The sequence below is a fragment of the Oncorhynchus kisutch genome, linkage group LG7 (assembly GCF_002021735.2).
Source record: "Oncorhynchus kisutch isolate 150728-3 linkage group LG7, Okis_V2, whole genome shotgun sequence".
NCBI lineage: Eukaryota > Metazoa > Chordata > Actinopteri > Salmoniformes > Salmonidae > Oncorhynchus > Oncorhynchus kisutch.
In genome coordinates this window covers 42,345,645-42,359,054 of record NC_034180.2, presented here as the reverse complement: position 1 = coordinate 42,359,054, position 13,410 = coordinate 42,345,645, and the positions used below count along the sequence as shown (strand labels likewise).

At 43.9% G+C, this 13,410-nt stretch overlaps 1 protein-coding gene across 2 annotated transcripts; it reads right to left on the bottom strand.

The window, feature by feature from the left end:
• Window positions 1–263: 263 nt before the first annotated feature.
• Window positions 264–12,886, bottom strand: LOC116374705 (consortin). 2 transcript variants are annotated; one of them, XM_031829120.1, is made up of 5 exons: window positions 12,766–12,886; window positions 12,568–12,628; window positions 10,356–10,975; window positions 3,420–3,570; window positions 264–3,243 (listed from the first exon to the last, which is right to left on the bottom strand). In XM_031829120.1, exons 3-5 carry the CDS (start codon window positions 10,956–10,958, stop codon window positions 3,035–3,037), a joined length of 963 nt encoding a protein of 320 aa, XP_031684980.1. In that variant the 5' UTR covers window positions 10,959–10,975; window positions 12,568–12,628; window positions 12,766–12,886; the 3' UTR covers window positions 264–3,034. The 2 variants fall into 2 exon arrangements, with proteins under 2 accessions (XP_031684980.1, XP_031684981.1); XM_031829121.1 differs by having other exon boundaries at window positions 10,356–10,852.
• Window positions 12,887–13,410: the final 524 nt, after the last annotated feature.

The window sequence follows — 13,410 nt, the reverse complement described above, 5'->3', positions numbered from 1 at the left end:
AAAATGTATAATAATCATCTATTTTAATTCCACTTTGTAAGAACAAAAAGTTAAGGGGTGTGAATTGTTTCTGAAGGCACTGTGTGAGGGAGGCTCTCCAATGTGGTTCAAGGCTGCCCCTAGCGACCTAAAAAGGTATCATTCAGAAGCGTTTCTTTAAAGAGTTTCTCTTTGCATTTGGTAACAGTCTTTATCAGACTATTGTGATGAACAACTTTCTAACAATTTACAAACTTAATAGCTGGAATAACAACCGAGTACAATTGTGTCAGATCAGTCCCCACAGTGAGGTTTATTAACCAATCAACAGAGAGAAACAGGTGTTTAAAAGGTACTCACCACAGTCATCCCTCTCAATGGTGATTTGTTTTGCAAAGCCCGGTGCACTTTGTAGGTAGAGATTTCACTTAAGGACCAATGGAATGGTTTAAAATGAGAAAACGCCACCCACCGGGGCACAAGGCCATGCAAAACAAACTTGACCAATGGATGAGTTTCATTTCGCCCAGTGCCCCAGGTGGGTAGAGATTTCTCTTAGTGCCAATGGAATGGTTCAAATGAACAAACTCCACCCATCCGGGGTACCAGGCCATGCAAAACAAACTTGCCCATTGTTTTCTTCACAGACTGCAAAGAAAGATTTGATGCTGTGTTCATAACTAAGTGGGAAGGTGGTATTCAAATCAAATCCAATTTTATTGGTCACATACACATACACATATTTAGCAGATGTTATGGCGGGTGTAGTAAAATGCTTACCATATATGACCGGGCCCTCCAACTTGTAATTACTAGTGAGAAACTATCATCCCTGAGCACCGACTTCTCCCACATGCTGAACGTCACCTACTAAGGAAATTATTATCTCGATAACAGCATTTTCGGTAGTTAAATGCAACAAAACATTATTTGTAAAAAGCAATCTATTAATATACTATATAATATACTAGAATTTGTTTACAAGCATGATAGCTATACTTTTAGTTTGTTTGACCCAGCTTGTTTGCCTTAAGCAAATCAGCGTTTCTCAACAAGTTCAAAGCAAGTGAAAGCATCAAACTCACAATTACAAATTCACAACTGGTAATTTCCACCTTCCCACTTGGTTCTGAACGCAGCATTGGCCACAATGACACACATTAGCTAATCGTCTTCACATGTCATCATACACAGAGATGAAAAGTTGAAAATGGAGACTGTTCCGCTTCTGTTCTGACTTTTCCAACTGGCATTCTTTAACTGGTGAGCCTTGGAAAGAGACTCCTCTTTTTCAAAACATAGTCTTCAAGAACAAAACAAGGGAAAATAACAACCAACGATAACCACATCAAGCCAAAACGAGAAAAACAACAGAAGGTCATTTTTTTCTCTCCCCACGTGCAGATATGATATAAATACTTCAGATCCAAACAGTAAGACAGAGTCATCTGGACCAGCCAGACACGTGCAAATCATTTTAAAACCAAGGCTGCATCTCAATACTCTAATGTGGCATCCTCCCCTCGTCTCTTCTCCTTCATCTTCCCCCCTCTGAAAGAACCTTGAAAGACGAAAGCAAATTGCATATCTATATTGTCCATTTGAATACAGTTCTGAATATTTGCAGTTTGTTTCACCTGTCTTGTGTTTTCAGATAAGAGGAGATGAAAGAGAGGAGACAAGAAGAGGAAAACACTTTAGACTGTTGGGATGCAGCCTAAGAGTCACTGCCCAGCCGACTACATCATCATTACATTATCATAGGAGCCACTGTGACACGTCTACTGAACGCCAGACAAAACTAAAACATACCGCCGACTGACAGACAGTAAAACAGATTAAATAGACTAATAAAAAGCGTGAAATAAAAGAAATAACAATGAGCACAAAAATTATAATAAGTAAAAATCCATTGATCCAAATCCATTGATCCAAATCCAAAGTCCATTGATCGCAGGAGGTAATGCACTCGGTGTAATACTGATCATGCCCATAATTATTTCACAATAAAGATAAATACACACATGCCTGAGCAAAGACAATTCTCAGCTAAACAGATATTCCTCTTCTAGTACCGACCTGACCCTTAGGGCGCTAAACATTCTTGAACACGATTACAGACGTATTGCTTTCTTGTCCATGTTGCATATATGGTCATTGAGGGCCATCAAGGGCCAACGCCACAATCTGTACCCCAAAAACAACCCAATAATCCCAGACACCCTGAAACAGAAGTTGTAGAAGTTGGCCCTTACTACTGATACAGAGTCAGACATTTCCTCCCCCTTCTGGTTGAGGATAAGGTTAAGATTTGATCTCAGATCTGTGGTTAGGAGCAACTTCTAACTTCAGCCCAAAGAAACACCCTGACACACTCCGTAAGAATCTTCAACAGTGAGGAACATAAAGAAAAGTCTAATTTGTTTCATTAAAACAAAACGTTCATTAATATAATATTTTTTAAGACATTATTTCATGTTTCTGACCAGAGCACAATTGTTCACATTCAAAGTGCAGTTGAGATACAAAATGGAGTCCATAAACAAAGAGCCGAGGTGGTTTCTTAAAAAGGCTGACTGGCCGCTTCTTGTTTGCACATGTGAGCGGTGTTGTCCATGCCTGAAGGATCCAGACGTCTCCATATGGTAGTGAGCGGATCCGAGCTAAGTGGTAATGAGTCTAGCCCAGTCTATCCCTTCCTCTGTGCTGACACAGAGTCGCTCTATGTCCAGTAGTGTATAGTTAAAATCTATAGGTAGTCCAGTATATTACAGGTCCTATGTCAGTCCTACTAGTTCTACTAGGCAGCGCTGCAGATGTCTTAGGCTGCTGTTAGTGTGGTTGCAGGCTACTAGTATCACATACACCTTCCATCACTCGCTCTCCCATCACACACATTAACTGGCCAGCCAGTGAAAGAGAGAGAGAGAGGAAAACGGGAGGACATGGAGAGAAATCCTGTCCAAGTTGGAGAAAGGAGAGTATCCACCTTGCAAAACAAGGGATTCTCCTTCCTCTCCTTCATCTCCTAACTTCTCTCCTCCTTGGGGGTCAGCTAAAACCCAGGGGTCAGCCAGTGTCGGAGCTGATCCATTCCACGATGCAGCTGTGCGAGGTAGAAGTCCGCGTTCCGAGAAAAGTCGGTGCAGACGGTGGAGTGGGTGTTGCCCAGAGCACAGTAGAGGGCAGTGCCTCCCAGGCTGATCACCACGGTAACCAGGCAGAGCAGGAAGAGGAGCAGGCACGAGTCTCCGCCCACCTGGTCTGGAGGAGGGAAGAGCAACACGTTTAGATGTCTATTAACTGAGCTTTATTGAACCGTTTCTTGTCTGGAGAAGAGAGAAGATGGGGAGAGGGTGACATAGTAAGAATGCAGACACACATACACTTGATTATAGCCATTGTTGGGCATATGTACACTGACTCAAACACACCCTCACCCTGGTCAAAGCCGTCATCAGGTACTTTGAAGCGGACCCTGCGCTTAGCAGGATGTTTGTGCGGGACCGAGGAGGGAGCAACACACACATTCTCCACACACACACTCCTCCTCCTCTTCAGGATGGACACCAGGCTAGGGGCAGGGGTCATCTGGAGGTCAGAGGGTCAGTGCTAGGTCAACTGGTTAGCATACACATCATACACACACGCCATAAATATTCTGTACACAATAGACACATACAGCTGACATATATGGATACACACATAAAACACAATAAGTTTTGTAGTGATTCATATGTTGATGATGTAAAGAATATTTGCTGGTCTGTGGTGTGTAATGAGGAGCAAACAGACACTGCACTTGAAGCATTTATGAAACGACTTATTCCAGTTACTAATAAGCACGCATTCATTAATAAAATTGCTGTAAATCCCCTTGGATTGATGAGGAATTGAAAAATTGTACAGTTGAGAGGGATGAGACAAAAGGTGGCAATTAAGTCTGGCAGCCCAACTGATTGGCAAACGTACTGCAAATTAAGAAATCATGTGACTAAACTACATAAAAATAAACTACACTATGAAACAAAGATACATTATATAAAGAATGATAGTAAAATGCATTGGGGCACCTTAAATTAAATTTTGGGGAAAAAAGCCAACTCGGCTACTTCATTCATTGAATCAGATGGCTCATTCACCACATAGCCCACTGATATTGCAAACTACTTCAATTACTTTTTAATTGGCAAGATAAGAACACTTAGGGATGACATGCCAGCAACAAACGCTGACGCTACACATCCAAGTATATCAGACCAAACTATGAAATACAAGAATTGTACTTTTTAATTCCGTAAAGTCCGTGTGAAAGAGGTGAAAAAATGATTGTTGTCTATCAACAATCACAAGCCACCGGGGTCTGACAATCTGGATGGAAAATGACTGAGGATAATAGCAGATGATATTGCCACTCCTATTTGCCACATCTTCAATTTAAGCCTAAAAGTCATTCCACTACCTAAAGCCCGCTTTACTGGCTCAAATAACCGACCAATCAGACTGTTACCAACCCTTAGTAAACTTCTGGGGAAAATTGTGTTTGACAAGATACAATGCTATTTTACAGTAAACAAATTGACAACAAACTTTCAGCATGCTTATAGGGAAGGACACCCAACAAGCACAGCACTTACACAAATGATTGATGATTGGCTGAGAGAAAATGATGATAAAATGATTGTGGGGGCTGTTTTTACTAACGACATGCCACTGACTGAGTAAAGCCAGAGTTTCTATGTATGCGGATGACTCAACACTATACACGTCAGCTACTACAGCGACTGAAATGACTGCAACCCTTAAAGAGCTGCAGTTAGTTTCAGAGTGGGTGGCAAGGAATAAGTTAGCCCTAATTATTTCTAAAACTAAAACACTCACTAAACCTTAACCCTCAACTAAATCTTGTAATAAATAATGTGGAAGTTGAGCAAGTTGAGGTGACTAAACTGCTTGGAGTAACCCTGGATTGTAAACTGTCATGGTCAAAACATATTGATACAACAGTAGCTAAGATGGGGAGAAGTCTGTCCATGATAAGGCGCTGCTCTACCTTGTTGACAGCACTGTCAACAAGGCAGGTCCTACAGGCTCTAGTTTCTACCTTCTTGACAGCACTGTCAACAAGGCAGGTCCTACAGGCCCTAGTTTTGTTGCACCTGGACTACTGTTCAGTCGTGTGGTCAGGTGCCACAAAAAAAAGACTTAGGAAAATTGTAATTGGCTCAGTACAGGGCAGCATGGCTGGCCCTTGGATGTACACTGAGAGCTAATATTAATAATATAAATGTCAATCTCTCCTGGCTGAAAGTGGAGGAGAGATTGACTTCATCACTACTTGTGTTTGTGAGAGGTATTGACATGTTGGTGTACTGGAGTACTTCTCCTGTCTTATCCAGTGTCCTGTGTGAATGTAAGTATGCTCTCTCTGATGCTCTCTTTCTTTCTCTCTCTCGGAGGACCTGAGCCCTAGGACCATGCCTCAGGACTACCTGGCATGATGACTCCTTGCTGTCCCCAGTCCACCTGGCCGTGCTGCTGCTCCAGTTTCAACTGTTCTGCCTGCGGCTATGGAACCCTGACCTGTTCACCGGACGTGCTACCTGTCCCAGACCTGCTGTTTTCAACTCTCTAGAGACAGCAGGAGCGGTAGAGATTAGAGGTCGACCGATTAATCGGAATGGCCAATTATTTATTAGTAATTTGGGACACCGATATATATATATTTTTACATTTCAAAACAAAAATGTATACCTTTATTGAACTAGGCAAGTCAGTTAAGACCACATTCTTATTTTCAATGACGGCCTAGGAACAGTGGGTTAACTGCCTTGTCCAGGCAGAACGACAGATTTTCACCTTGTCAGCTCGGGGGATCCAATCTTGCAGCCTTACAGTTAACTAGTCCAACGCAATAACGACCTGCCTCTCTCTTGTTGCACTCCACAAGGAGTCTGCCTGTTACGCGAATGCAGTAAGCCAAGGTAAGTTGCTAGCTAGCATTAAACTTATCTTATAAAAAACGATCAATCATAATCACTAGTTAACTACACATGGTTGATGATATTACTAGATATTATCTAGCGTGTCCTGCGTTGCATATAATCTGACTGAGCATACAAGTATTTGACTGAGCGGTGGTAGGCAAAAGAAGGCGCGTAAACATTCATTCAAACAGCACTTTCGTGCGTTTTGCCAGCAGCTCTTCGTTGTGCGTCAAGCATTACGCTGTTTATGACTTCAAACCTATCAACTCCCAAGATGAGGCTGGTGTAACCGAAGTGAAATGGCTAGCTAGTTAGCGCGCGCTAACTAGAGGGACGGAAGCTATACTGTTTCACTGGCAATACTGAAGTGCCTATAAGAACATCCAATAGTCAAAGGTTAATGAAATACAAATGGTATAGAGGGAAATAGTCCTATAATTCCTATAATAACTACAACCTAAATCGTCTTACCTGGGAATATTGAAGACTCATGTTAAAAGGAACCACCAGGTTTCATATGTTCTCATATTCTGAGCAAGGAACTTAAACGTTAGCTTTCTTACATGGCACATATTGCACTTTTACTTTCTTCTCCAACACTTTGTTTTTGCATTATTTAAACCAAATTGAACATGTTTTATTATTTACTTGAGGCTAAATTGATTTTATTGATGTATTATATTAAGTTAAAATAAGTGTTCATTCAGTATTGTTGTAATTGTCATTATTACAAATAAAATATATATATATATATATATATTTTTTATTATTATTATTATTTTTTAAATCGGTCGATTAATCGGTATCGGCTTTTTTGGTCCTCCAATAATCGGTATCGGTGTTGAAAAATCATAATCGGTCGACCTCTAGTAGAGATACTCCTAATGATCGGCTATGAAAAGCCAACTTACATTTACTCCTGAGGTGCTGACTTGCTGCACCCTCGACAACTACTGTGATTATTATTATTTGACCATGCTGGTCATTTATGAACATTTGAACATCTTGGCCATGTTCTGTTATAATCTCCACCCGGCACAGCCAGAAGAGGACTGGCCACCCCTCATAGCCTGCTTCCTCTCTAGGTTTCTTCCTAGGTTTTGGCCTTTCTAGGGAGTTTTTCCTAGCCACTGTGCTTCTACACCTGCATTGCTTGCTGTTTGTGGTTTTAGGCTGGGTTTCTGTACAGCACTTTGAGATATCAGTTGATGTAAGAAGGGCTATATAAATTAATTTAATTTAAAATTTGATTTGACTGCACCGAGCTGTTTGTCTAAACTACTGGCACACAGCTCGGACACCCATGCATACCCCACAAGACATGCCACAAGAGGTCTCTTCACAGTCCCCAAGTCCAGAACAGACTATGGGAGGCGCTCAGAACTACATAGAGCCATGGCTACATGGAACTCTATTCAACATCAAGTAACTGACTCAAGCAGTAAAATAAAATTTAAAATAACATCAAATACACCTTATGGAACAGCGGGGACTGTGAAGCAACACAAACACTGGCACAGACACATGCATACACACAATAACATACACACTATACATGCACATGGATTTATTACTGTAGATATGTGGTAGTGGTGGAGTAGGGGCCTGAGGGCACACAGTGTGTTGTGAAATCTGTGAATGTATTGTAATGTTTTAAAATTGTATAAACTGCCTTAATTTTGCTGGACGCCAGGAAGAGTAATGGGGATCCATAATAAATACAAATACATACAGTACACACACAAGGGGGCAGTGTTGTGTATGCATACGACAAAGAGCAGACAAGGTATCCCCACTAGGTGTCAGCGTACACTGCTCCTATGTCAACCTCTTAATTTTGACTCGAATACCGGTAGGGATATCCTTGTCTCATCGCACACTAGCAACTCCTGTGGCAGGCCGGGCGCAGTGCGCACTAACCAGGTCTCCAGGTGTTTCCTCCGACACATTGGTGCGGCTGGCTTCCGGGTTGGATGCGCGCTGTGTTAAAGAAGGTTGGGTTGTGTTTCGGAGGACACGTGGCTTTCGACCTTCGTCTCTCCTGAGCCCGTATGGGAGTTGTAGCGATAAGACAAGATAGTAACTACTAACAATTGGATACTACGAAATTGGGGAGAAAAGGTGGTCAAATTCACAAAACAAAACATTAAGAACACCTTCCTAATATTGAGTCTTTTGCCCTCAGAACAGCCTCAATTACTTGGGGACTCTGCAAGGTGTCCAAAGCGTTCCACAGGGATGCTGGCCCATGTTGACTTAAGTTGGCTGGATGTCCTTTGGGTGGTAGAGCATTCTTGAAACACACAGGTGTGAAAAACCCAGCAGCGTTGCAGTTCTTGACACAAACTGGTGCTCCTGGCACCAACTACCATACCCCGTTCAAAGACACGCAAATATTTTGTCCTGCTGGTTCACCCTCTGAATGGCACACGCACACAACACCTGTCTCAAGGCTTAAACATCTTTCTCTAACCTGTTTCCTCCCCTTCATCTACACTGATTGAAGTGGATTTAACAAGTGACATCAGTAAGGGATCATAGCTTTCATCTGGATTCACCTGGTCAGTCTATGTCATGGAAAGAGCAGCTGTTCCTAATGTTTTCTACACTCAGTGTATATTTTGTACACAAAGAAAATCTATTACTGGTCAACATCGAAATATTACTCACAGCGTTGATTAAAGCTCAGAACGCCTATTATTGACCTAATCGCACCTACCTCCATGTTACAGGCTTTGGTTTTTCCATGTATGTTTTTTGAGGTTGGACATATAGCTCGTTAGCACATAGACGCACCAAGTGGTGTCACCTCGTTAGTCAGTATGTGTTACACCTGTGCTGGCCCAGTGCTCCAGTTGTCTTGATAGATGCGGAGGGTTAACACCTTTAGTTGGCGCCTTAGTTTGAGTTTTAGACAAATAATCCTTTATCTGATTTTCCTGATTTCACTTAGCAACATTTTTTTTAGTTTCCTGTCATTAAGTTTCAATTTTTTTATCTTGGGTAAATGTAGTTGGTGCTCCTGGTAGGTGTGTTACGTTCCAGTTGTTGTTGCTAGTCAACTTTCTGGGGACACCCCCCTTTCAGAACCCCTCCTAAAACCACACTGGTTTTGGTTGTCAGTGACTGTTAGTTCTCCTTCAGTTTAAGCAACATTACTTGTTTTTTTGTTGGGCAACTTTACTCTTTTAACAAACAAGTGGAATCATGAACAATGGATTGTTCGTTATGTTTGCCTGCGTCTCCTGGATTTTCCTTCTGAGCAGCACATTCAAACGGTTCACTCTCGCAACACAGGCTGGTGGCGACACAGTCCTGCGACTCCCGCTGTGTCTAGACATTGGTGACATTGCTGAGGCAGGGGAAAACCAGAGGGAGGAAGCAAGCAGAGAGAAGTTAAGTGGTTCCATGACAGAATCCGTACTAATCTTATCAAACAAGTTAGGAACTGTTTCAATATGATCATCTTCCCTGTACGCCTACATTAAAATGTCATACGTTTTCATCAATGCTACGTGTCAGTGTGAATAACTGATCATATTTCCCCCCCCCATTGCAGGGGTACAACATTACAATGGGGTGGCAGGTATCCTGGTGGTTAGAGCATTGGACTAGTAGCCGAAAGGTTGCAAGATCGAATCCCCCAGCTGACAAGGTACAAATCTGTGGTTCTGCCCCTGAACAAGGAAGTTAACCCACTGTTCCTAGGCCGTCATTATAAATAAGAATTTGTTTTTAACTGATTTGCCTAGTTAAAGAAAGATACAAATAAAATGGTATAGCTAATAGGATGTTTGAATGAACCTACAGCAGCCAAGGTGATAATGGCTGGGGTCATTTTTATTGTTCTCCAAAACGGTTTTTAATTGTATAGAAAGGCAGTAAATGAGCGTCAACCCCCACTCGGAGAACCTAAAACTGTCTGCGTGCTAATGACTGACTCTTACCCTCTGTCTCCTCACACAGGAAGACACCTCATCCATAACACTCTTCACTCTGATATACTACCTCACAACAGGATGGGAGAGAGAGGGGGGGGGGGGGGGTTGGGTAGCCAGATGGTCAGAAAACTCACATCTGTGTGTAAAAGTTTCTCTTAGTGTAACAGCCAGACCTGGTTTATGGACCACTCCTCTGAGTAGCCATATTTCACTCCAACACACTGCCTAGGGAAACACTAATTTCCAACAAAATGGCTATATAATGCCATTAGGCTCTAGCTGCGTAGAGAAGTGATGAGTTGGCATTAAGACAGGTTATGTCAGACTTCTCAAACACACAATCATGCACAGAACAATAAAATCCCTTTGTTCAGATAATCAGCAACAGTGTGTGTCACTGGACAACAGTCCCAGGGAGGGTTACCCAGACAGTTTCTCTCCCACTCACCTCCACTGTGATGAGTTTGGCCAGGCCATCGAGAGACGCAGCTCCATCTCTGATAATCTCCACAACAAACATGTCTTCTTCCTGAACATACTCCTCGCACAGCTCCTCAATCTGGTCCTCCTCCTGCAGCACCTCCTTCAGTGTGAGCTGCTCCTTCACTGCCAAGACTGAGATCTCCTCTAGAGCTTTAAAACACACGTCACTATCCTTCTCCTCCTCTGCCACCTCGTCCTGTTCTTCCTCTCCTCTCAGCCGCTCCTCAGGTTTGGATCGGCTCATTTCCCCATCTATAGGAGGGTCAGGCCCCGCGTATCCTTCCTGAGTGGTGTGTTCCATCTCTCTCTCCGTCTGCTGTCCTGTTCCTTCACTCCGAGAGTCTGTGAACTCAGCCCTGCCCTCCCTCTCCTCCCCTTTGGCGAGGGAGCTGTCAATAAGACGGTCTCTATGGAAACCCTCAATTCTCTCGGAGTCTCTGCTGTTCTGTGCCACGTCCAGAGCTGCAAAGTCATTAAAGCAAAGGCTGTTCATCAGGGCAGCAGCTGGTTTGATTGGGTAGATGCTCTGGGAGAGGGTGGAGTCTGTTACTCTATGGTCCTCCTCCATCACTGATGCACAACCAACTAACCGACCAATGATAGAGAGCAACATGGGAAAAGTGTTACAAGCCCCCCCACCCCAACCTCTCCCTTTACAGTCCCCTAAACATCCACACCCTCTGCAGATTAATCTAGTCTCCAGAAGAGCCACTGTGTAACCTATATCAGTAACTGAGAGGGAATCACTGGTCCTCAGCATCAATACACCTCCTAAACATCTTCTTCACAACCCCTTCCTCTTTTAGCTGCTGTTTTATAGGGTACTTGATGTCATTGGAACACATCTCATTTCCTGTCTACTCCCTCGATCTCATGTCCACTATAGAGACACACACATACAGAGACACACTTCCTCGTCCACTTCACTCAAATGGAAACAGAGCTAGGACAAGTTGTCCCTCAGATCCAAATATTTATTCAATGTGAAAATCTTTATCAGATCCGTAAAAAAGAGGGAGCCTGAGATATACTCTCCTCACTAATCCAGCCTCCGGAACACTGACGTTGAGCGTTCTAACTTAAGTGTGTGTGTTTGTTTGTAGTCACGCCTGGGTTGTGGAAGTGAAACCAGGCCATGATAGAACAGAGAGGTCACACACCTGGGACTACATGTCTGTGTGTATAGGCAGGTAACACAGCTGGGACTACATGTCTGTGTCTGTGTGTACAGGCAGGTAACACAACAGGGACTACATGTCTGTGTGTATAGACAGGTAACACACCTGGGACTACATGTCTGTGTGTACAGGCAGGTAACACACCTGGGACTACATGTCTGTGTGTATAGACAGGTAACACACTTGGGACTACACACACACACACGTGATAGAATCTATTTCAAGAGAGCGAGAGAGGGAGAGAGAGTGAAGGAGAGAGTGAGAGAGAAAGACAAAGAGAGAAAGAGACAGAAAGTGGGAGAGAGCGAGAGAGACAGAAAGTGGGAGAGAGAGAGAGACAGAAAGTGGGAGCGAGAGAGAGACAGAAAGTGGGAGCGAGAGAGAGACAGAAAGTGGGAGCGAGAGAGAGACAGAAAGTGGGAGCGAGAGAGAGAGAAAGTGGGATTGAGAGAGAGACAGAAGGTGGGAGAGAGAGAGACAGAAAGTGGGAGAGAGGGAGAGAAACAGAAAGAGAGACAGAAAGTGGGAGAGAGAGAGAGACAGAAAGTGGGAGAGAGGGAGAGAAACAGAAAGAGACAGAAAGTGGGAGAGAGAGAGAGACAGAAAGTGGGAGAGAGAGAGAGACAGAAAGTGGGAGAGAGAGAGAGACAGAAAGTGGGAGCGAGAGAGAGACAGAAAGTGGGAGCGAGAGAGAGAGAAAGTGGGAGCGAGAGAGAGACAGAAAGTGGGAGAGAGAGACAGAAAGTGGGAGAGAGGGAGAGAAACAGAAAGAGAGACAGAAAGTGGAAGAGAGAGAGAGACAGAAAGTGGGAGAGAGGGAGAGAAACAGAAAGAGAGACAGAGAGAGAGTTGAGGAAAAGGGTATAGTTGTAAATGTCCTGTTTAATAATTGACAGGTCAGCTGCCTCTTAAGAACCTCTCCAGCGTCCTCAACCAAACTTCAACGGTTCACTGACACCTAACTGGCTGATTGGACAGGTCAAACACACACACACTTACCTGAGCTGCGTGAAGGACATCTATCTTCAACACGCACAGAGACAGAGTCCACAGCCTCACACTACACACACACACAGAGAGACAGAAGGGAAAGCAGAGTGAACCTCCATGCATACATTCACATTGCACAATGAGGAGCCATATGAACAACTCCCATTCAAATCAATACTGTGTCACTGCTACTGTGTCACTGCTTACCTTCTCTGTTCTAGGACTGGGTCTGTGAGAGAGAGATGGGGAGAGAGAGAGATGGGGGGAGAGAGAGAGAATGGGGAGAGAGAGAGAGAGAGAGAGAGATGGGGGAGAGATGAGATGGGGGAGAGAGAGAGAGATGGGGGAGAGAGAGAGAAGATGTGGAGAGAGAGAGAGATGGGGGAGAGAGAGAGAGAATGGGGAGAGAGAGAGAGAGAGAGAGAGAGAGAGAGGGGGAGAGGAGAAGAGAGAGAGATGGGGACAGAGAGAATGGGAGAGAGAGAGGGAGAGGGAGAGAGAGAGAAATGGGGAGAATAGCGAGAGAGATGGGGAGAGAGAGAGAGAATATGGGGAGAGAGAGCGAAGATGGGGGAGAGGAAGAGAGGAGAATTGGAGAGAGAGAGATGGAGCGAGGATAGCGATGGGAGAGAGAGGAGTGGGGGAGGGAGATAGAGATGAGAGAGGAGAGAGAGATGGGGAGAGAGAGAGAGATGGGGAGGAGAGAGAGAGAGGAGAGAGATGGGGAGAGAGAGAGAGAGATGGGGGAGGGAGAGAGAGATGGAGAGAGAGAGAGAGATGGGGAGAGAGAGAGAGATGGGGAGGGAGAGAGAGAGAGAGAGAGAGATGGGGATAGAGAGAGAGAGAGAGAGA

Bases quoted from the DNA above. Each gene is read 5' to 3' on its own strand.
- LOC116374705 (XM_031829120.1), bottom strand. From the start codon at position 10,958: ATGGAGGAGGACCATAGAGTAACAGACTCCACCCTCTCCCAGAGCATC. The intron at 3,571-10,355 runs GTGAGTGGGAGA...TCTGACCTCCAG, and splicing joins CCAAACTCATCACAGTGGAG to ATGACCCCTGCCCCTAGCCT. The intron at 3,244-3,419 runs GTGAGGGTGTGT...TCCCTCCTCCAG, and splicing joins TGATGACGGCTTTGACCAGG to ACCAGGTGGGCGGAGACTCG.